The 23,584-nt window shown below is 37.4% G+C and overlaps 1 protein-coding gene across 1 annotated transcript in view; it reads left to right on the top strand.

The window, feature by feature from the left end:
• NEK5 (NIMA related kinase 5) overlaps nt 1-23,584 on the top strand; it is a 96,196-nt gene that overhangs the window by 5,730 nt on the left and 66,882 nt on the right. Inside the window, exons 2-6 of the mRNA XM_044668949.1 lie at nt 5,755-5,851; nt 8,675-8,772; nt 11,230-11,313; nt 11,395-11,465; nt 12,827-12,913. Coding sequence (XP_044524884.1) covers nt 5,755-5,851; nt 8,675-8,772; nt 11,230-11,313; nt 11,395-11,465; nt 12,827-12,913 — 437 coding nt within the window. The remainder of the gene's footprint in view (nt 1-5,754; nt 5,852-8,674; nt 8,773-11,229; nt 11,314-11,394; nt 11,466-12,826; nt 12,914-23,584) is intronic.

Here is a 23,584-nt window from a genome sequence, read left to right as displayed (position 1 = left end):
TCCCTCTACAGTTGTCAATAATTTATCCATTGCTTTGCTTTTAAAGGCAGGGAAAGTGCTCTAGCAGATGTCCAGATAATTGAAGTCTAGAATGACTCATAGGCCACATCTTTTTTTGCTAGACTCATGATTTATTTCCTACACTCATTTCATCTATTTCTTCCTTTTGTCCTGCTTTTAGATAACAGATGTAGGCTGGACTGAGTGCACAAGGCTTGCTACTGCAAGGAGAAATAGGGCCTCATTCTAAGTTATGGAGAAAGGGCTTCCTGGGACAGTTTCATTAATAGGTGCTAGTGGAGTGAAGGAAGTACAGAAAACATGGATCATTCACAGATAGTTCACTTTTTTTTTATTTTTATTTTTTTAAAACCCTTACCATCCGTCTTGGAGTCAATACTATGTATTGGCTCCAAGGCAGAAGAGTGGTAAGGGTAGGCAATGGGGGCTCAAGTGACTTGCCCAGGGTCACACAGCTAGTTCACTTTTGAATTACTGTCTTCTGACCCCACCACGTGCCTGAAAGTGTTCTTTTAGACATGGCCAGTGATCTTTTAATTTCTAAGTCTGATAAACTTTTCTCAGTCCTTATCCTAACTACTGCCATTTTTGACTCTTTCAGCCTTCTCCATCCTGGTTTTTGAGACTTTGCTCTCTCCTTGTCTTGTTCCTACTCCCCCAGTTCCTTTTGCTACATTATTAAACATGTCACTCCCTCTGATCTGCCCCAAAGCTCTGTCGTGGCACTTTTTTTCCTTCTTCCTCTAGATCTTCCCTTTTGTTGACTGCATCAAATCCTTTGGATTCAATTATCATCTCTATGCAGATAACTCTCTTTAGTATTTAAAGTCCTTCACCATCTGGGCCTAGATTATCTTTCCAGATTCACTTCATATTTCTCCCTTTGATGCAAAGCCAAACTTCATTATTAGCTGCTCCCTGAACTTGACATTCCATCTCCTTCCTTCCTCCTGTTGTGAGGATTATTTAGCTATTAATTTAGTATTAGTGTTGGACCTAGCAGGAAGGGCTAGAGGATTCCAAGATGGAATGAAGGAGCAGGAAGTGTGTTTCTTGCTCACTGAGAGAGACTCCATGGTGGTTGGGGCAAGCAGCAACTGACCCTTGGAGACACCAGATACACCAGTGAACCTGTGGAAAGACCATCACCTACCTGTGGGAGATTTTGGTAGACTGCTAAATCCCAACCTGAGTTGCAGGTCAACTTGGGCTGGGTCAGCTCCCAGAATCTACCCACCTGGAAGAGTACAGCTGGTGGTCGGGGAGGAGCAGAAACACCACTGGAGAGAGGCTGGACACAACTGCTATGAGGATACTCACTCCTGTCCTGCTTTTCCCTGGGCCCTGTTATGCTTAGGCCTTAGTTTAGTGTAGTCAAGTCCTTCCCCTGTCCCTATGGTCTGCCTTTAGCTCGTAAGTGTAGAATCCCGTATACCCATCCTTTATTATTGTTTCCCTCATTAAACTGCTATAAACTTTTACCTGTTGCCTGCTGGCTCCATAGGCCCTTGCCTAGGTGGGCTGAGTAACTGTTGGGCCCAATTGCCATTCTTGTTGACAGTTAGCTCCTTGGCAGTAAACCTTGGTCTCCCTGTCCTGTTGGGTCCTGTCCATCTGACATTGAACCCACAAATAATAGTAAGAATTAACATCCCTGGTAACCCTCCACTCCACTTCTCTATTGAAGCCATTCCTTATTCCTAGAATGTACATCATCATGCCAGTCAGGCTGTTAACTCCTAGAGGACATGGGCCACTTTTCCTTTCATTTTTGCACCTCTCTGTCTTGTAGCATCTTAGATCTAGGTCAGAATTAGGGATGGGTCAGTGTCTATTATGTTAATTGATTTAGGAAGCTTCTGTTGAAGGATTTCCTTTATTAATGTTGATTGGCACTCTCATTGCAATTTTTAGTCTCAGAGACTTGTCCAGAACAAAAAGATTTGTCCAGGGCTAAATAGCCAGTGTATATATTTGAGGTGACTCCATGCTGGCCTTTTGGGTTATAGAGTCAAGCTTTATATCTACTCTGACCTGAATTTTGACTGTGTGCTGCTTCATTGGCTCCCCAATATTTTATTTTATTTTATTTTATTTTATTTTTGTAACCCTTACCTTTAGTCTTGGAGTCATTACGGTATATTGGCTCCAAGGCAGAAGAGTGGTAAGGGTAGGCAATGGGGGTCAAGTGACTTGCCCAGGGTCACACAGCTGAGAAGTGTCTGAGGCCAGATTTGAACCTAGGACCTCCCGTCTCTAGGTCTGGCTCTCAATCCCCTGAGCTACCCAGCTGTTCCTGTCTCCCCAATATTTTAACTGATCTTTTGATTTGCTTTTCCTCCAATGTTTCAATTTCATCAAAACCATATTTTTACTTTTGTATAAACTTTGAATTACTTTATTATTGACCATTTTAATTAGATGGTTTTCAATAAAAGTGTTTGGGTTACAATTTTTTGATGCTATGCCAAATGAGGCTTTGCTATAATTCTCAACATCACATTTTTGTGAAAGGTTTATCATTGGTGATTATGATCTTTGTCATAATAATGTTTTTGCTATTTTAATAGAGCTTATTTTGTTTAGTAGGAAATACCATTACTCACCATAAGAAAAATTTCCTCAGTGCTGAGTTAGTGTCTTAATAGAATGCCCTGACTACACCCAAGCTTGTGCCTTTCTTATAGGACAAACTAACCAACTGTTTTTACTTTGGAAAAAACACCTGTGTAATCTTATTCCAATAATTAGAGGTACTCTAGTTCTGCTATTTCTCCAAAGCTCATGTTACGTCTTCCTAGAAATAGATAGAATTTTACTCCAAGGCACAAAAATGCAAATTTTTTGTTAATTACTTCATTGTATCATGTGATATTAAGGAGCATTTGAAAAGTGCTCATCTAAAGTCATTCAGATAAGAATGAGAAGTCTTGAGAGACCAATGATTATAAAACATCTGTTTATAAATATAGGACAGAATCACTATTCATTGAAGCAAAGATAAGAGAGAGGTTAAAGTAAGATGGTGAGAGGCATATTTTATTCCCAGGCAAGAAAATCTAGATGAAGAATGTCATCATTTCAGCATCTTAATGGATCTTCAAGGCCATCCAGTCCAATCAGAACATGAGAAAGAATTTTCTCTTTGAGATAGTCTATAAATCTTCCTCTAGCCTCTTCTTAAAGACCCTAGTGATGGGGAGTTCATGACCACCCGAGGCAGTATATTTAGCATCTTGGATAGCTTTGTTACATTTTTTACTCTTAAATTGAGCTGAAGTTTTCCTCTTCATAATTCCACCTCTTGTGGCCAAGCAAAACAAGCATCCTTTGATAAGACAGTCCTCTATTTGAAAGCAGCTCTTCGTACCACTCACTTAAACACCTCTAATTCTTTCAAACCTCTTAGCATGGTTTTGAATTTCCTCATCATCCTGGGTGCCGTTTTGGGGGTTGGTAGCAGCAGCAAAATAAGCACTTTAAGAGTAAAGACTCTTTCATTTTTGTCTTTTCTTTGCATACATGTTTTCTGGGATGCAGTAAATGCTTAATTAAATATCTTTCAATTGATTGGTAGTCTATTAAAAATCTCAAGTCTTTTCCACACAAACTCTTATCTAGCCATGCCTTCTTCCTTCTATACTTTGTGCTCTTGATATTTTTGAATCCAATTTTGGGAATTTGCGTCTTTCTCTTTTGACATTCCTCTTCTTGGATTTAGTCCATTGTTCTAGCCAGATGAGATCTTCCCAAATCTCAGTTCTGTCATCCAGTATGTGTCTCAGCTTTGTGCCATCTACAAATTTGATAACTCCAACATCTATCGTTTCATCCAAGTCTTTAATTAAAATGTGAAATTAATAGCAATGGATATAACTCTTAGGGTGTGGTTGTTCAAACAGCTTTAATTCTATTTAACTAGACAAACATCTAACCTTTGTTTCCCCATCTTGCTTGCAAAGATAACATGTAGACTTATAAAAGGCTCTAGTAAAATCCAAGTATAGAATATCTTTGGCGTTTTATGATTGTATCAATATAGTAACTATGTCAAAAAAGGAAGTGAGGTCAAGTCTGACTTGACTTTTAGTTGATCAGTCCATGCTGGTTTGTAGTAATTACTGCTTCACTTTTTGGACTCACAAACCACTCCTTTAATAATGAATTCTAAAATGTTCTCAGGAGTTAAGAAAATCATCTTGATTTCATGAGATTCATATTTATATACATTATTAGGTTTTTTCCTTGTCAAAAATGACAAATATTAAGCATTTACTATGTGTCAGGAACTATGCTAAGATTTTGCTTTTGTTCAGTCATTTTTCAGTTGTGTCTAATTCTTCGTGGTGTCATTTAAGGTTTTCTTGGCAAAAAAACTGGAACGGTTTGCCGCATCTTTCTCTAACTTATTTTACAGAGGAGGAAATTGTAGCAAACAGGGTTAAGTGACTTGGCCAGGGTCACAGAGATAGTGTCTGAGGCCAGATTTGGTGAGTCTGCCTGAGTTCAGCCTAGCAGTTTGTCTACTGTGCCACCTAGTTGCCACTATGCTAAGCACCGAGGATGCAAAGAAAGACACAATCACAGTCCGTGCTCTCAAGAAGCATATATTCTAATGGTGGAAATACCATGCAAATAGATATATACATACAAGGTATATAAAACAGTCAGCCTTAGAAGAGAAAGAGCCAGGAAGGGCCTTCTGAACAGTGGAATTTAAGCTGGATCTGGGAGGCAGCCGGGGAAACAAAAAAGTAGAGGGGATGGAGGGATCACCCCACAAAGGTGAGAGCAAATGAAAAAGCATGGAGTCAAAAGATCTGGTGTTGAGTTTGAGGAAGATGAATGTGAAGCAGCCCAGCATTCCTGGATTATGGAATAAATATTTTGGGAGAGTTATTATTGTTGTTGAGTCATTTTCCATCATGCCTGACTTTTTGTTACCTTCTTTGGGGTTTTCTTGGCAAAGATACTAAAGTGGTTTGCCATTTCCTTTTCCAACTCATTTTATATCTGAGGCAACTGAGGCAAAGAGGGTTTGGTGACTTATCCAGGGTCACACAGCTGCTCTCTGAGGATAAATGTAAACTCAGGTCTTCCTGACTCCAGGCTTGGCTCTCTATCCACTGTGCCACTTAGCTATCCCTATAACTGTTGTTTTTCTGTCATTGGGAGGAATAAAGGGCAAAATGTTTGTTAGTCCTGTAGTATGAAGACAGGAGATGGGGAGGACAAAACAACTGCAAGCCAGGCATTGAACTCGTTAGGAAAGGGAGAGTGTCCTGGAGGTTGAGAGATGGCATCCACCAAGATCTGGGTTGCTGTCTTCTACTTTTTAGCAGCCTTTTTTTTTTTGATACATTAAATTATTTTCCCTGAGATTCTTTTTATTTTGTTTGAATGAGAAGAGCAAGTATCAAAATAACTTCACAGATGCAATATCTGCTCATTAATATTCATAGCAATATAAAAAAGCTTTTCCAGAAATATTAGTTTTCTTCATAATAATCACAATAAATACTTATCATTTGCCTGCTGTGGGTTGGCCAACGTACTAGGCTTTGCAAATTAAGAGTAGAGAGAGACAGTCCATGGGGTGCTGTCTGGGGGATGGGAATAAACACTTGTAATATCTAAAGACCAGATTCCTCTCTGCTTCCCCATCCCACCACTTAAGCTAAACAAATGATTTTTTAAATCATCCCAAACTTGATTTTTTAAAATTTGATTTAGATGCCTTATCGAGAAAAAGAAGCTTCCAAGAAAGAAGTTATTCTTTTGGCAAAGATGAAACATCCAAATATTGTACAATTCTTCACATCTCTTCAAGGTTTGTTTTTCTGACTTATAGATGCATCCATATTGTGTGGTTTACATGGCAATTCCTGAAAGCTGTGACTAAATCAAGTTTTTATGAGTTGACTATTTCTTCTGTTTGCATTTTATTTCAGGGGTTACTTTATCTTAATCTCTGATTTACTGGCCCTCAGTTGGCAGTGGTTCTTAGTATTATTTTAAGTCCAGATTTCTCGACTTCATTAAGTATCAAGTAGAGTGCTCTGCATACAGAAGTCACTTAGTAAATTGTACATTGAAAAAATTAATGAATAACCGACTACCATCCCCACCTCCCAAGTGATGAATGATAACATAGTAGACAGAGCACCATGCCTGGAGTCAGGAAGACGAGTTCAAATCTAGCCTCAAATTCTTTTTAGGCGTATAACGCCGAGTCAATTGCTTAATCTCTGCTTCAGTTTTCTCATCCTATAAAACTGGGATAATGATGGCCCTGCCTCCCGGGCTTCCTTGCTCTTAGGGCTTTCCCTCTGAGAGGCTCCTGTCCAGCTTTCAAGCCCGGGTCCCACCTCACGGCCAGCCTGTTTCTCCACGCTAGCAATGACCTACCCCGCGGAGCTCACGTGGGTTTCCCCTCAAATCCTCTAATGCATTTGCCATGTCGTAGGGCTGGGGCCTGCACTTGTGCTTCCCATGGTTTAGGGAGCTGAGGGGGGAACAGGCTCCCTGCCCTCCATGCACGGCACACCTTCTCCAGACCTTCTTTATTAGTGTCGTCCTCGCTGGCTCAGTGAGAAGCAGGGCGAGAGGCCCACATTTATACAGCTAGCCTTGAACTCAGTGCTTACTGGTTTAAAGCAGATTCACTATTCGTGATGCTGCCTCTTGTGATTAATATGCCTATTATTGCTACCTGTATTCTTACCACATTCTTCAGCCGACTCTGAATTCCTCTACAAACTCTGGGCTCTTTGAAAGTGGGGACTCTATCTTCTAAATGCTGTATGTGCCCTTATACCTAGCACCTGGCAGAGTGCTCTGAATGCACAAGACACTTAATAAGCGTTTTTTTTTTTCCAGAAAAAGAGATAAAGAGAGACAGAGACAGGCAGAGACAGAGACGGACAGAGACAGAGAGAGAGACAGACAGAGACAGAGACAGACAGAGACAGAGAGAGAGACAGAGAGAGATTGAGACAGAGAAAACAAACATTTCCCTGTATCTCTCTACCTAGTACTTGTGGGATAACTTTTTGGGGGAGAGGGGACTCAGGAATAGGAATTTCTTTTTCTTTTTCTTTTTTTTTTAAACCCTTACCTTCCATCTTGGAATCAATACTGTGTACTGGTTCCAAGGCAGAAGAGTGGTAAGGGCTAGGCAATGAGGGTCAAGTGACTTGCCCAGGGTCACACAGCTGGGAAGTGTCTGAGACCAGATTTGAACCTAGGACCTCCCGTCTCTAGGCCTGGCTCTCAATCTACTGAGCCACCCAGCTGCCCCCAAGAATAGGAATTTCTATCAATCCCTTCCTTTTAGATTTAATTTTATTAGACTTTGCTTGTCATTCCAGACAACTGAAGTCTTTTGGGATTCCCATTCTATTTGTTGATCTATCAGCTATCCCTCCCAGCTTTCATGTCATCTGCACATCTGGTGCACACAACACTTCACTTCCTCCCAGTTATCCATGCCTGAAGCGAGCTCGGAGGTTTTTTATACCTGTGCTCCCTAAATTAGGCCCCGTTGTTCACCTGATGAGAATTGCCATGGTGGAAACATAATATCTGGGAAGAAATTCCAAGTTTCCTATAGAGGACTTGCCTTATTAATCTCAGTCTTCTTCAATGACTTTTGCAAATGCAGGAAAAAGTGATAGAGGGAGTTATAAATGCAATTATGATCCCTCTACCACAATATTACTGAAGTATGCGTTACAATGTAGAGGCCACCTGATCTATAGATTTCTCACAGCAAGCTCACGTTCCAACAATTCTTTCCAATCCAGAAAGATTTTGAAGAAGGGCTCCATGATGGACGGAAAGTCTGTGGTTTAAGGACAAGCTTAGCCAAGTCCAGAGAAACTCAGCACTGTAAGGTTGGCTAATAGATGTCATATATTTTGGGCCAAAACCACTGATTAAGCCTTTGACTAAGGCAGTGATGGGCAAACTACAGCCCACGGGCCAGATGTGACCCCCAGAAATTTTCTTTCTTTCTTTTTTTTTTTTTTTTATAAACCCTTAACTTCTGTGTATTGTCTCATAGGTGGAAGAGTGGTAAGAGTGGGCAATGGGGGTCAAGTGACTTGCCCAGGGTCACACAGCTGGGAAGTGGCTGAGGCTGGATTTGAACCTAGGACCTCCTGTCTCTAGGCCTGACTCAATCCACTGAGCTACCCAGCTGCCCCTGCCCAGAAATGTTCTAGCCCTGCATGACATTATTCCTATTCTGAAGAATACAATGAGGAGGATACAATACAATGAAACTTCCAAAGAGTTGCCTTAGAAACAGACTGACAGATGAGCATTTCCTTTCCTTTGGCCCCTTTAAAAAGTTTGCCCATCACTGGACTAAGGCATGGAGAAATTCTGAACTACACCAGTAGAGGGAGTACACACATTAATGAAATAACTTTTTCCTTAAAGTATTGACATCTAATTAGGTTTATTCATTTAAAAAATGGAAGGTACATCCTATCTTAGGTATTTTCATGAGTTATTTTGGGAAACAGATTTCTAACACTCTTATAGGGAGGACATTTTTAATTATACTTTAGGCTTCTTTGCCTTTAAAAAACTAATACATATAGGAAAGTCATTCCAGCATAAAATAATGCCCCATTTTTTCTTATAGAGATGAATAAATTATACATTGTGATGGAGTATTGTGATGGAGGAGATCTGATGAAAAGAATCAGTAGGCAACATGGAGTCCTCTTTGATGAAGACCAGGTAAATGATTCTAATTAGTCTTATGGCAGATATGTTATTGTTCAGTTGTTTCAACTACCTCTGACTTTTTATGACCCCATTTGGGTTTTTCTGGGCAAAGATACTGGAGCGTTTTCCAATTTCCTTCTCTAGTTTATTTTTACAACTAAAGAAACTGAGGCAAACAGGGTTAAGTGACTAGTCCAGGGTCATGCAACTAATAAGTGTCTGATGCCAGATTTTTACTCACAAAGATGAGTCTTCCTGACTCCAGGCCCAGCATTCTATCTCTTGTGCTTCTTAACTATCCAGCAGGTAAGTTATCAACAGTTAATATCTGAGGGGAAAAGATTTGCTTTTATTATTCCAAAATTCTATTATTGGGAATGTCATTTGTGGGTGACTGCTCAAACTTGCCTACAATGAATTGGTGAGCATTCTGGAAAAATACAGTTTAGCCAAGAATCCATTCATAGTCATGGCTTTAGCGAGTCTCCTATTGATAGTGGAATCATCTTGAATAAAAGATGTGATGACTTTCTCAGAACATCCTGCCTCCCCCCCACCCTCCGTCTGCATGTGCTATTAAGATAAATATTTACTTCCCTCTTAAGATCCAAATCCGGAAGCATTTAAAACAAAACATTATAAATGCAACACATTAACTTTAACATTGACTTGGTTTTATTCCTTTTCCCATTTGGGCAACTGCTTTATAATAGTTCTTCAATCTGGCTAGGGAGGGGGGAAAAAAAAACCTCGTCTTGGAAAATGTCATTTTAGTTTCATTAGTTATTAAGAGAAGAGAGAGAGTGAGAAATAATGGCCTCCTTTCTCATTCCACTCTGGGCAGTCACATATTTCTTAGACATATAGAGCTTTTGTTGAAGTCCATTTGGGAGCTCTGGTCATGGAAGAGATATGTGCCTCTGTGGAGAGGAATGCGAATCAGGCTCAGGATGATGGATGCTTAATGTTCTGGATCAAAGCACCCACAATAATATTGCCTTCATCTTTCCTGAGGTCTTTTTGTTACATTTTACTACTTAAAACTATCATGTTTCCATACATTGCTTCCAGGTTTGTTGTTAAATATCTCAAATATGAAGAAACAATCCATAGATCTCAAACCATTGTGAATTTATTCATTCTTCCTATGTTCACACAGGAGCATATAATTTCTGGATTTATGGAAAACACGTCTTCTCTTCCCTTCTGTGTTCTATTTCTCCTAGATTTATATGGCTGCCCTTCACTGCTAGAGTTTGCGCTACATTTCATCTTGATAAAAGAGCCTCCAGAATTACAACTTAACGTTTTGTCTCTGGAGCGTAGCTGCATACGTTTCTCCCTTTTCCTATATGGAATATGACAAAGAAGCAAGTAAACACTTATGAATTAGTAAAATTTTAGTGTCATCTCAATAAGTATGGACTGAATACTGAAAAGGATCCTGGATTTTATGGGAAGAAACTGCCAAAGTAGAACCAAATAAGGTGTTAAAAGCATGATTAAAAGTAGATTCCAAAAACTCTTGTTATTAGTCTCCATATCTCCTCCTACTCCAAAAGGAAATATTCCTGAGAGCAACACAGTTATCAGGGAAATTAAAACATAAGTGTGGTGCCCAGAATGTTATTAGCATTCACATATTATGCAAGAAAACAAATCTAGGAACAGACTCATTCACTTCCTTGCCTCTAATCACTTATCTTTTATTTTTGTTGAATTCTCAATTAATTCTATTGAATTCTTTTTTTAAAAAAAAAATCCCTTATCTTCCATCTTGGAATCAATACTATGTAATGGTTCTAAGGCAGAAGTGCGGTAAGGGCTCTGGGAGTCAAGTGACTTGCCCACGATCACATAGCTAGGAAGTGTCTGAGGCCAGATTTGAACCCAGGACCTTTGTCTCTAGGCCTAGCTCTCAATCCACTGAGCCACCCAGCTGTCCCCTCTATTGAATTATTACTGATTTAAAGGGCAAAGAGGTGGCATAGTGGACAGAGGGCTAGACTGGAATCACGAAGACCTGAATTCAAATCCATCTTTAGATATTTACTAGCCATGGGATCCTCAGTACATCACTTAACTTTTGCCTGCCTCAGTTTTCTCATCTGTAAAATGGGGGGAAAGGGTAGAAATAGCGTCTACCTTCCAGGGTTGTTGTGAGGATCAAATGAGATAATAGCTATAAAGTGTTTATAGCAGAGTATCTGGTACATAGTAAGTGTGATATAGATATTAGCAATTGTTGCCGCTGAACTCATCTGACAAAGCTGTGTGGCCCTTCATGCCTCAGTCTTGCTTGTAAGAAATTCAATAGAATTAAAGATGAAAGTGATTACTTATGTAAGTATATCTGATCTGTACAAAGGATGTTCATGTAATTCCCTTTGTTTTTGCATCTTGTCACCAGGATATTTCACTAAAATTGCAACTGTCAGATTGACAGAGTAACTTCTCTTTTCTTTTTAGATTCTGGGTTGGTTTGTGCAGATCTCCCTGGGATTGAAACATATTCATGACAGGAAGATCTTACACAGAGACATAAAAACACAGGTAAAGAATCCTGGGAAGGTGACTAAGAAAAACTGAACCTTTTTCTTGATTTAACTCACTTGGCTTTTTATTTGTTTATAGAACATTTTTCTTAGCAACAATGAGATGGTTGCAAAGCTTGGGGACTTTGGCATAGCAAGAGTATTGAACAAGTAAGTAGCATTTAAATACATTTTCTTTTCTGCTCAAAATGGTCAATATATGTGCTTAGGCATGAAAACTACTATTGTCTAATATTTTTGGGTAAATATTTAGATGCAAATTCTGAAGTGACAATTTGTACACTGACGTTTACCAAGAAAATACAACTGAAGGGAAGAAGGAAGGAAGAATGGAAGGAAGAAAGGGAGGGAAGGAGAAAGGAAATGAAAGAAGAAAGAATGAGTGAAAGGAAGGAAGGGAAGGAAGGGAAAGGAAAGAAGGAAGGAGAGAAGAAAGAAAGAAAAGAAGGAAGAAGGAACCTATTTATCACATAGGCTTAGCCAATCAAAACAAATTCCTGTATTGGCTGTATCCAAAAACACATTTCTCCCTCTACATTAGTCCATGACCTCTTTGTCATGAAATATTCTATTTCATTAGTCCTGTGGAATCATTGTTGATCATGTCATTGATCAGAACTCTTTCTTTCAGAATTGTTCATTTTTACAATATTGATTATAATGACATAAATTGTTCTTATGGTTCTGCTCACTTTATTTTGCATCAGTTCACATAAGAATTCTTAGGTGACTCTCAAATCATGTCTTTATTTCTTACAGCACAATAGCATTCCATTGGCTTCATATACCATAATTTGTTAAGCCTTAATTGATGGATACCCAGTTTTCTAGGACTTTGCCTCTGTACAAAGAACTACTCTAAAGATTTTTTTTTTGCATAAAGGTCTTTTTCTTTTTCCTTTGATCTCTTTGGGGTACAGGCCTAATAGTGGTATTACTCAGTCAAAAGGCATGTACTTTTTAATAACTTTGAGGGGATAATTCCTAATTGCTTTCCAGAATGGCCACATCAATATACCTATTTTCCTACAGCCCACCCCAAATTTTTCATTTTTTCTTTTTTTTCTGCCAGCTTTATCAATCTAATAGATATGAGATAGAATCTCACACTAGCTTTAATTTGCATTTCCTTAATTATTAATTATTTGAAGCATTTTTTTCATATAGCTCTAAACAGATTGGGTTTCTTCCCCTGAGAAATGTCTGTTCATATCCATAGAATATATATTAATTGGAGAATGCAACCTCAGTTTCAATAAGAATTAAATGAGATTTCTGTGATTTTGAGCAAGTAACTATCCTTTTCCCTGGGGCCTCAAGTTCAGCCTTGAAATTTAGAGAGGAAATGATAGTTAAGAATTGTTTTCCTTATTTTTGTTATTTTTGAAGTAATTTTGTTTCCTGTTCTAATGAAATATTTTTCTGTAATATGATGACTTTAGAATTTAGTCTTCCTTTCTCGTCTCCATAAGAATAAATTACTTTTATTATCTTATTCACAATATTTTTAGCACAATGGAATTTGCTCAGACGTGTGTTGGAACACCTTATTATCTGTCTCCAGAGATCTGTCAAAATAAGCCTTACAACAACAAAACGTGAGTTCTTGCTGTTGACTGACTCATTGCATTGGACAAGTCTAGTTTAGAGAACTCTGTAGGAATTCGTGGCACTGCGTGCCATTTTGGCCGTGCTGTTGCTTATAACTTGTACCTTAATGGCCCCTTCGTGAAGATATATGAAAGGGTTGAGGCCGTTTGAGAAAAGGTGCCATCATAGACATTGAAGATCTTGCTATTATTTGATGCCATATGGTAACTTTGGGAATTTGGTCATGGGATAGCAACCTTGGCCACTGGGATTGATATTTGTGAACGGACTATCCTGAAGCTAGAGGACTGCTGAAGACTCTGTCAATGCTTTTGATCAAGCAATCAAGCAACCAATAAACATTTGTTAAATATCTACTATGTGCCAGGCACTGTGCTATACTCTGGGGAATACAGAAAAGAAATGAAAGACAATCCCTGCTGTCAAGGAATTTACAATCTAGTGGAAGAGAAAATACGCTATCAGTTATATACAAAGCAAGCTATATATTGAATAAATGGGAGATAATTGATAAAGGGAAGGCACTAGAATTAACAGGGGCAGGGGAGACTTCCAGTAAAAAGAGGGATTTTAGTTGGGACTAAAGGAAGCCAAGGAGGTCAGTAGGCAGAGTGGAAATATCCCAGCTCTGCATTGGAATAACACACGTACAGTGGAGCGATTTTGTCATTGTACACATTATACATGCAATCTATTTAATAATAGTAATTATAACTAGCATTTATATAATTTTAAGGTTTTTAAAGCACTTTACAAATTTTATTTGGTCCTCATATACTCTTGGGAAGTAAATGCTATTATTATCAACATTTAAAAAATGAGGAGACAAAGGCAGGCAGAGGGTTAAATGATTTGCCCAGGGTAAGTCCCCTCTACATGTCAAGTTGTTGCTTGTTTTAATGACTTCACTCCTTCTGCTACAGTCCTCTGGCATAAGGGAGTTCCTCCTGGAGAACATAGGTTTCCCCTATTTACCCTTATTTTCTACAACTGGACTCACAGTGCCATACTGTCCCAGTGTAGACGCCGCTGCTATCAAGAGCTCAAGTCTTTGTCCAGGTACCCAGTTAGTATCTAAGGAAATAGGTTTGTGTGGGCCAGCCAGAGGCATGGGAAAAACAACTGCTTCATAAGTTTGGATGCTGGGAATAATAGGCAGAACAATGGAGATCAGTTCATGCAAAGCTTTATTGTGAGTGATGTGTGTGTGTGTGTGTGTGTGTGTGTGTGTGTGTGAGAGAGAGAGAGAGAGAGAGAGAGAGAGAGAGAGAGAGAGAGAGAGAGAAAGAGAGAGAGAGAGAGAGAGAGAGAGAGAGAGCGAGCAAGCAAAAGGGGACCTGACAGACTTTAGGAATAGACAAACATAAAGTATATATAAGGGAAGTGCTTTTTTAGGAAGCACCAAGACATAAGTCCATGCAGTAGGAAGTGGGGTACTTCAACAGGAAAGCTAAGAGGTGGGGTTCCCTGGAATTGACAGAGTTGCATAACAGGGGGTCAAGGCAAAATATTATTAAGGAGTTTATTGTCAGGGAGAAAAAATAAGCTGGTGATAGAAAAAAATATCATTTAGTGCAGTGGTTCCCAAACTTTTTTGGCCTACTGTTCCTTTTCCAGAAAAATATTACTTAGCCCCCTGGAAATTAATTTTTTTTAAATTTTAATAGCAATTAATAGGAAAGAATGCACCTGTGGTCATCACTGCCCTCCTGGATTGATGCAGCACCCACCAAGGGGTGGTGGTGCCTACTTTGGGAATCACTGATTTAGGGGTTTGTATATTAGGGGAAAAAAGTGATGCTAGACAAAATATTATTTGGGTGACAGAGCTACACTAACCTTTAAAAAATGTTATTGTCAGTTTTTTCTCATGAGTATGTTCTATAAGTTCACAGCCTCCTGTAAGGGGAAATTATCATGATGGCCTCAAGACCATGCAGTGAGTTTGGCAGCTGGCTGGCACAATGAATAAGGGGCTGGAGTTTGAGTTAGGAATATTTGAGTTCAAATGCTGGCTCAGAAACTTGCTTAAGCCATGTAACCCTGGGCAAATCATTTAACCCTACTCAGTCTCAAACAATGGGAGCACCTATCTCGTGTTGTGAAGATCAAAGGGGATAACACATAGCACTTTGAAGCACTATGTAACTGTTATCTGTTATTATTATTATTATTAGTAGTAGTATTCTGGTAAACAACTGCCTCCCCCAGGGGGAAAATGTGCACACAACATACTTTTAAGTTAAATCTGCATTATTAATATTTTTTCATCATTCTTTTAGGACTAGAGCAGGGGTTGGCAACCTTTTTGGCCCTGAGAGCCATAAACGCCACATTTTTTAAAATGTAATTTCGTGAGAGCCGTACAGTGCTCACAGTACGCTCCTGTAACAGTGCCTGAAAAAAAATGACTTTATGGCTCCTGCAGAAAGAGCCATATCTGGCCCTCGAAAGAGCCAGATATGGCTCGAGAGCCGTACGTTGCCAACCCCTAATCTAGACAATCATCAAAACACCAAATCAAACCCTGCCTTGTGACATTTACTACTAATTTCTGAGATGTAAATGTTCACAGTGAAAATTTAACATTTGGCTCTCAGGAGCTTTTCTGGACTCAATCTCACTGGCTAAGGACAACAGAAATAGTTATTTGTTTTGTTTCTTTTCCAGTTTAGCTGACCTGGGGGAAAGAGATGATATATGAAGCTGTAGGATTGCTAGTTGGGATGGATAGGATTTTTAAAAATAGATGTCATCTGTTTTTTTAACACCATCATAGTTATCCCCAGAATTCCTCCATCACATAAAAATAGTATTGATAAAGACAAAAAAAAAAGAAAGTAAAACACATAGCACAACTGATCAATACACTGAAAAAGTCTAAGAACATGCATGTTAGTTTGTCTATAGCTAGAGCTATTTCTTTTTCTGAGATTGGCTTATTTAAGATCTCTCTCTCCCTGGTCTTCTGATAATTTGGATATTTTATAATTTTGAAGGTATTTCTCTATTTGTTTTATGCTCTTAGCTTTATTAGCATGTGATTGTGCATAACACCGCACAAAGTTTATGTGTGGTTATTTTTATTTCTTCTGGTTTTGTTGTGATGTGTACATGAGTGTGAATGTATCAGTACTCTGTTTAAGATCTTTCCATGGGTCTCCAGAGCTCGCTGAATAAAATACAAAAAATAAAAATAAAAATAATCCATCATTTTAGGAACTCTACAGCAGAGGTGTCACTCTTGAGTGTAGTCCAAACCCAATTAGAATGTAATTGGGAATTATTTGACAAAATAAATAAAAATACAATAGCACATAGATACTGTTAACATGTGGTTTTCTATGTCAATATGCTGCCTGCAAGGATCTTTATGTATGGTTGAGTGGTGTTTCTCTTTGAGTGCCACCATAGATCTATAAGTGTGGCTCCTGCTTTCTTTTCTAATCTTAGTATATACACTGCCTTGTTTTTACTGTATTCACTATTCTCCAGTTTTGTCCTTGCCATTCCCACCTCAGCACCTTTGTCCAGACTGTCTTTATGCCGGGAAACATTTCTTCCAACAATTAAAATTTTAAAAAATATTTCATTTCCTTCAAAATTTAGTATGAGTGGCACTCCTTCCATGAAGTCTCCCCTCATTTCTCTCTACTGACAGCGATCCGTCTTTCTGAATCTCAAAACAGTGTTTGTATCTTCACAACACAATGATCAAATTCTATCTTAACTCCATACTTCAGTGGAGCTGTTATTTCATAGATATGGGCATTCCCTGCACTGATACAAACAGTCACCTACTGTGTGCCAGGCATGGTTTTAAGTGCTAAGGAAACAAAAAGAAGAAAAAGCACACCAGCCTGCAAGGAGCTTGTAACCTAATGGAGGAGACATGCAAATAAATATATACAAAGCAAGCTATATGCAGGATAATTAAGAAAAAATTAAGAGAGAGAAGGCACTAGAATTAAAAAAGTACAGATACCTTCTTTTTCTGGACAACTTTTGCATATATTTTTCCTTACATAACCCATTTCCTCTAGACCTTTTGACATTACTTGGTAAAGAACTTGTAGGCTTCCTATTGTAGTCTGTTTATTTATCTCATCCACTTTTAGACTACAAATGCTTTGTGAGAAAGGACTGCCATTTTTCATCTTTGTGTCCCCAATGTCTAACATGATGTACTGTACATATTAGACACCTAATGAGTATTTGTTGTATTGAATTAAGTCCTCATTTTGGATAGAATTGGTGCTGTGCTTTCATCATTTTATATATATAGGATTCCCAGTGAGGAGACTCCCTCTATTATTCTAGAGTTGCACTTGGTCTGCAGTTAATAGCCTACGGGAGTTATCTGGACAGAGATGTTAATTGATTTGCCCAACATCATACAAGCCAATTTAGCACATGCACTGGGGGTCACTCGCTTTACTATTACTTGGATTAGCAAATTGGATCCCCAGTGTAGGGTTGGCTACTTCTCTTCTCAGTGTTCTAGAGGTAACTCTGAGGGGTTATTGGTGGTTTTTCTAATAATATGTTTTCATGAACCCTTACTTAACCCTATTGATTATCACTTGATATCAATTAGCCTACCAGATTTCATTAATTTTTAGAAATGTCTATTTACTAAGATGGTATAGTAAAAAGAATTGTACCCCAAAAGTATGGGACACATGATTCCTACAAGTGGATACAGAGTTTAGGGGAAAGTGAGATCAAATTTGCATCACATGTGGCAAAGAATATAACTCACAGCTCATGGAAGTCCTTTTCTTCCCTACTTGGGGGTGTCATGAAATTCCTATTAAGTGTGGTTTAGTTTCTTCTGGGTTCCGTGTAGAGTACTGAACCTGCTTCTCTCTCTCTCTCTCTCTCTCTCTCTCTCTCTCTCTCTCTCTCTCTCTCTCTCTCTCTCTCTCTTTCTCTCTCTCTCTCTCTCTTTCTTCTTTTTGTTCTTCTTGTTCTTGTTCTTGTTCTTGTTCTGTTCTTGTTCTTGCCCCCCCTCTCGTTTGTCTCCTATTTCTGATGTAGACAATGCCTTCATTCTTTCTATTTTCATTTTGCCCTCTTCCAAGAGTTCTAGGCTTTTTAAAAAAATTTCTTGAAATATGTTGTCTAAGCTCTTTTAAAAAAATATTGTTGCCTTCAGGGAGTCTGCTGATTCTTACATTTTTTCTTTTAAATATTTTATTTCCTCCCAATTATGTGTAAACACAGTATTTTTTAAATATTCATTTAAAAAATTTTGAATCCCAAATTCTCTCCTTCCTTTCCCTTCCCCTTCCTCAAGATGGCAAGCAATCTCATGTAGGTTATACAGGTGTGGTCATGTAAAAACATTTCTATATTAGTCATTTTGTGGAAGAAAATTCAAATAGCAAAAAAAATAGAGTGAAAAATAGTATGCTTCAGGTTGCATTTATACTCCATCAGTTCTTTCTCTGGAAGTAGATGGTATTTTTCATCATGAATCTTTGGGAATTATCTTGGATTATTTTATTGTTGAGAATACCTAAATCATTCATAGTTGTTCATTTTATAAAACTGCTGCCACTATGTACAATGTTCTGGTTCTGCTCACTTTACTTTGTATCAGTTCATGCAAGTCTTTCCAGGTTTTTCTGAACTTTTCTTGCTCATAAATTTTTTTCACATAGAAATTAATTTGCACAGGTAATAAGGATTATGGGTTGGATTCAAATCTAAATTCAGTGTTCTTTCTATCATACAACTACCCTTATATTTTGAAAATACTAAAGGACCCACACATATCTCAAAGAAGATTACATTAGCCACCTTGGTTTAGGGCTAGATCTCTCATTTCACAATAATTTCTTTCATACATTGTGAATGCCTACCATTGCCTGCTACTCATATTTCTATTGCTGCTATATTAGATGAAACTTGGGATTGAGTTATTTATAATGAGCAGTGGAATTGGGAACTGATAGTGTAGTAGAGACTTTTTTAGTGTTTGAGCACAGTAATAGATAATGCTATTTTTGTAATTGGTTCATCACTATAACTAAATACCATACATTTATAAATTTAAAGAATTATAACCCTTTGCTATAACACTTAAAATATTCTGCATTTAATTTGGCTATGTTTCCATTGTACTGCATAAGTAAATGTTCTTTATAATGCTCCTCTAAGATATGACATTACGCTTTATGAAATTAATCTCTTTCTGGATAGGACCAATCCATATAACAATTGAGTATCTTCTAAATTATGTGAATTGAAATCTTTTTGGCCTATACCCTAAAATCTAATATGCTATTAAGTCAAAAGGTAAAGAAAAAAAAAAGAATAATTCCTGATCCTTATAGAGCCTGCACTGTTTAATGAGTTGTGCCTTTGACAGAACCTTGCCTGTGAGTCTTGGTAATTAATATTATTTGGTGGTGGTTGCATAGTATAACTTCTTTTCAAACAGAATATTATCTATAATAATACTGGCTTAAGTGAGGACCAAAAAGATACTAAAGTCAAGTGAGGACCAAGTAGTCATGGTGGCTTGGAACTAATTGCCTTTTCTTGCCTTGAGCACAAGAACAGCTCCATATTGGGCCCTTGTTAGGCTCTGCCTTGCATTCAGCCAAGGAAGAAGGGAAGAACAAAGAAGAAGAGAGCTAGTTAGAAGAAAGGAAAACAAGGGAAGAAGATGAGGAAGATGAAAGTAGAGAGAAAGAAAAGAGAGAAAATAAAGGAATGATGGAGTCTGGAGAACGAGAGGGAAAGGCTGCAAATTTTGGCTAGAAGAATGTTGGGCAAATATGAGAGAAGTTGCAAAAACTACACGTTTCCATTTTATTTTATTCTTTATGTACTTTCCTCCCACTTGCTTCACCTGAGGTGTTTAATTCTTGGTTATTCTCACTACCAGATATTTTATTTATTTTTTGTTTGATCAGGTTGATTGAATTACCTGTCAATATTATGATGCCACTGTGTTTGAAACTGTCAACCAACATGTTTCTACATGAACTTATAGGAATTATAATGCAGACCTGCACCAAAACTAGTAATATAACTATTGAATGAATAGGATATAGATCAATTTCATTGTTCAAACTGTTAACTTAATTCTGTAGTCATATGATATTTAAAAATGAAGTATGAATATTTTAAAGGCATTATAAAGTACATACATCATTAAACTGAAAGATTCTTTGCTATAACAAAGTGCTATATGTTTAATTTGGCAAACAAAAGAAAAGTGAAAGTATCATTCTTGACTATGTGTCCACTGTATTTTTCAAAACCCTTATTCTCTGTTTTAGAAATGATACTAAGTATTGATTACAAGACAGAAGAGGAATAAGGGCTAGGCAATTGGGGTTAAGTGCCTAGGTTGCACAGCTAGGAAGTGTCTGAGGTCATATTCGAACCCAGCTCCTCCTGACTCTAAGCCTGCTCTATAGCCATTGAGTCACCTAGCTGCCTTATGTCCATTGTATTTCATAAGTAATTATCTTCCATAATGATTCTTTAAGACAGAGGTGAAGTCCATGGACTCCCAAGGGATTCATGGATAGATTTCAGGAGTCTGAGAAGTTGGGTGGGAAAAATTTCATTATTATTTTCATTGACCTCTAACTGATACTTAATATTTCCTTCATTGATGAATGTGGGCAACAAACATTATTTTGAAAGTGTGAAAATTAAAATTAATATCCAAAATACTCCAAGTATTATATTGAATAAGATTTATTAAAATTAACTTGAAGCAAAGAGGAAACTAAAAGGCTAGAGTCAAGTGGGAGTTCACCCAAGCTGCACACATGGAAGAGAGAGAGAGAGGAAGGGGTTACCCACAAATATATACAAAACGTGACCATGCAATGTGGTGGAGAGATTGAAACAAAGTCTGGGAAATACTGAAGGACTTCTGGGGGATGAAGTCCAAGAGTTCAAGATTTTCTAACTATACAAGAGGAATCCATAAGCTTTACCAGATTGCCAAAGGGGTCCACGACACTAAAAAAGGTTAAGAATGTTTGCTCTAAGCCAGACTTTGTGAAATTAAGCCAAGACAACAAGCATTTATTAAATACCCAGGCATTTGTGCTAAACACTGGGGACACAAAGAAAGTGAAAAGCACAAAATGAGTACTGCCTTTAAGGGGTTCATATTCTACTTGGTCAAACAATGTAAATAAAAATATACTCATAGATTAGAAGAAAGGAACCTTAATATTCCATTTGCTTCTTGATGCATTTGAAAATAATCTTGTGCTATGAAGCACTTGTCATCTAAGCTATGAAGGCTTAGATATTCTCAATGGATTAATTCATAGGTTCTCTATAAAGAAGGAGGGCCTATTTTAAAATATTTCATCCATAGCGGTTTTTCCTCTATCTTGGCTTTCAGTAGTTCAGTAGTTCAAAAAGTGAACTAGTGATTATTATTGGATAAAATCACAAATTACTTCATCCTTTTAAAGTATCACCTTTAGAAGCCAAACAAATTTGTTATAGGCTTTCAGCTTTGAAAACAGTTATTTATGTCAGGCTGCCTTTTTGCTGCTGAACAAGTTGTAACGATGTCCTTTACAGCCATCACCTCCATTATTATTAAGTTTAGGTAAAACTAAATAAAGTAAGGTGAGAAATTGTAAGTAGTAATTTCGGTGAACAGTTTTCAATATGGTAGCCATTTAGTTGAAATTATAATAAAATGTTAGCCCCTAGAACTTTGTTATAAGTTGAAAATTCAGCATTTTGAATCTCAAAGATATAATACAAGTACCCAAGTAGCCAAATTTGAGAATAAATAATGCAAAACGTCAATTTGAAACTAAGGTTGGGGAGAAGAGCAAAGTAGAGGAAGATGAAGAGCACAATAAAGAATTATAATAGATCTAGAAATGTCCAAAAATCCAAGCTAAGAAGATAATTCTGTATCAACTGTAAGCAGAGACTTAAAGGGGGGAAAATGAATTTTCTATAAGGACTAAGAAATGAAGCAAAAGATAAAAGTTCTGGAAGAATGTGAAAGAGAACAAATAGCTTAGAACAGAAAGTGTTATCCCTTACAGAAAGTAAAGGACTCCTTGAAAATAAGAAAAGCCTAAATGAGGAATAATTAGATGGCTCAGTGTATTGAGAGCCAGACCCAGAGATGGGAGGACCTGGGTTCAAATTTAGCCTCAGATGTTTTTTAACTGTGTGACCCTGAACAAGTCACTTAATCCCATTACCTAATCCTTACCATTCTTCAGCCTTAGAACCAATACATAGTATTGATTCTAATATAGAAGTTAAGTTGTGTTTTTTAAAAAGAATAACCTAAATGGAAATCAGTGACTCCATGACAAAGCAAGAAGTTTTAGAACAAAATCAAAAGATTGGAAATAGAAGAAAATATAAGTTATTTGCATAAAAAATAACTGACCAGGGAAACAAGTCATGGAGATATAACCTAAGTTGGACTATCTGGAAATTATTACTTTAAAAAATCAGAGACTATAGTTTCAGAAATCAAAAATTAAGACATCCCAGATATATTAGAAGCAGAGGGCAGAGCAAAAACATAAAGAATCTTCCAGGCACCTCCTGAAAAGAACCTCAAAAGGAAAAGTCCTAGGAATGTTATAGCTAACATCAGACTTTACACATAAAAAAATACTGCAAGCATTTAGAAAGTATTCAAGCACCAAAGAATCACAGTCATGATGATGAAAGATCTGTCAACTTCTACTAAAAATGAGAAGAAACCTTGGATTAGAATATTCCAAAAGGCAAAATATATAGACTTAGAAGTGAATATCATCCTACAGTGGGGGAAAAAAGGTTATTTAATGTAATAGAGGATTTTCAATAATTTTTGTTGAAAAAAGTAGAGCTAAGTATGATCTTAGAAATACCAACCTAAGATTCAAGGAAAAGCTAAAAGAGAAATCTATTGGAACAGTTGAAAGTAGCTGTATGATGTTGAAGGATTAACATTTAATAGGGAGAAAAATGAACAAGGGTTGTTTCAGATTCTTCATGTCTTCAAAATATATTGAAGGATATAAATAAGAAAATCAGAGGACCTTGGAATGGGTTGGTTCTATTCTGAAGATTTTAAGAGGAGAAAGAAAAGGGAAGATAAAAAGAATACATTAATGTAGAAAGGAGGAAGAAAAGGATACAATTTGCTATTTCTAATAATTGAGTGTGTAAGAAGGAAACATGGAGGGAAGGCAGTACACAACAGAAGTTCACTCATCTGAATCCAGTGAAGGAAGGTTATGCATACACAGAATCAGATACACACAGACTTTGGGAAATGGGGGAAGGTTAAAGCAAGGATGACACCAGGGAAGTATTATAAGCAAAACAAAACTCTTGATCTTTGAAGGGGTATTAGAAGGAAAAAGGGAAAAAGACAAGCAAAAAAAGGAAAATAAGGCAAGGTCGAGGGAAGGCATTAATAGGAAAATGAATGTCTGAATAAGTTGTAGTATATAAGTGTAATGTAATAGTATTGCACCATAATAAATAGAAAAAAATGTCAATTTTAGAGAATCTTGGAAAGTCAAAATTGAAACATAGTGAAAATAAGTAGAGTCAGGAGAACAATTTATAAATTGACAACTGTAAAGGGTAAAAATTATGGTTGGACTGAATATTTAAGGGTTTTGGTCACCAGGAATTGA

This window comes from Gracilinanus agilis, chromosome 3 (genome assembly GCF_016433145.1).
Source record: "Gracilinanus agilis isolate LMUSP501 chromosome 3, AgileGrace, whole genome shotgun sequence".
In the NCBI taxonomy this organism is placed as follows: Eukaryota; Metazoa; Chordata; class Mammalia; order Didelphimorphia; family Didelphidae; genus Gracilinanus; species Gracilinanus agilis.
The sequence above is the reverse complement of the archived record's forward strand: the minus strand, read 5'-3'. Positions and strand labels throughout refer to the sequence as shown.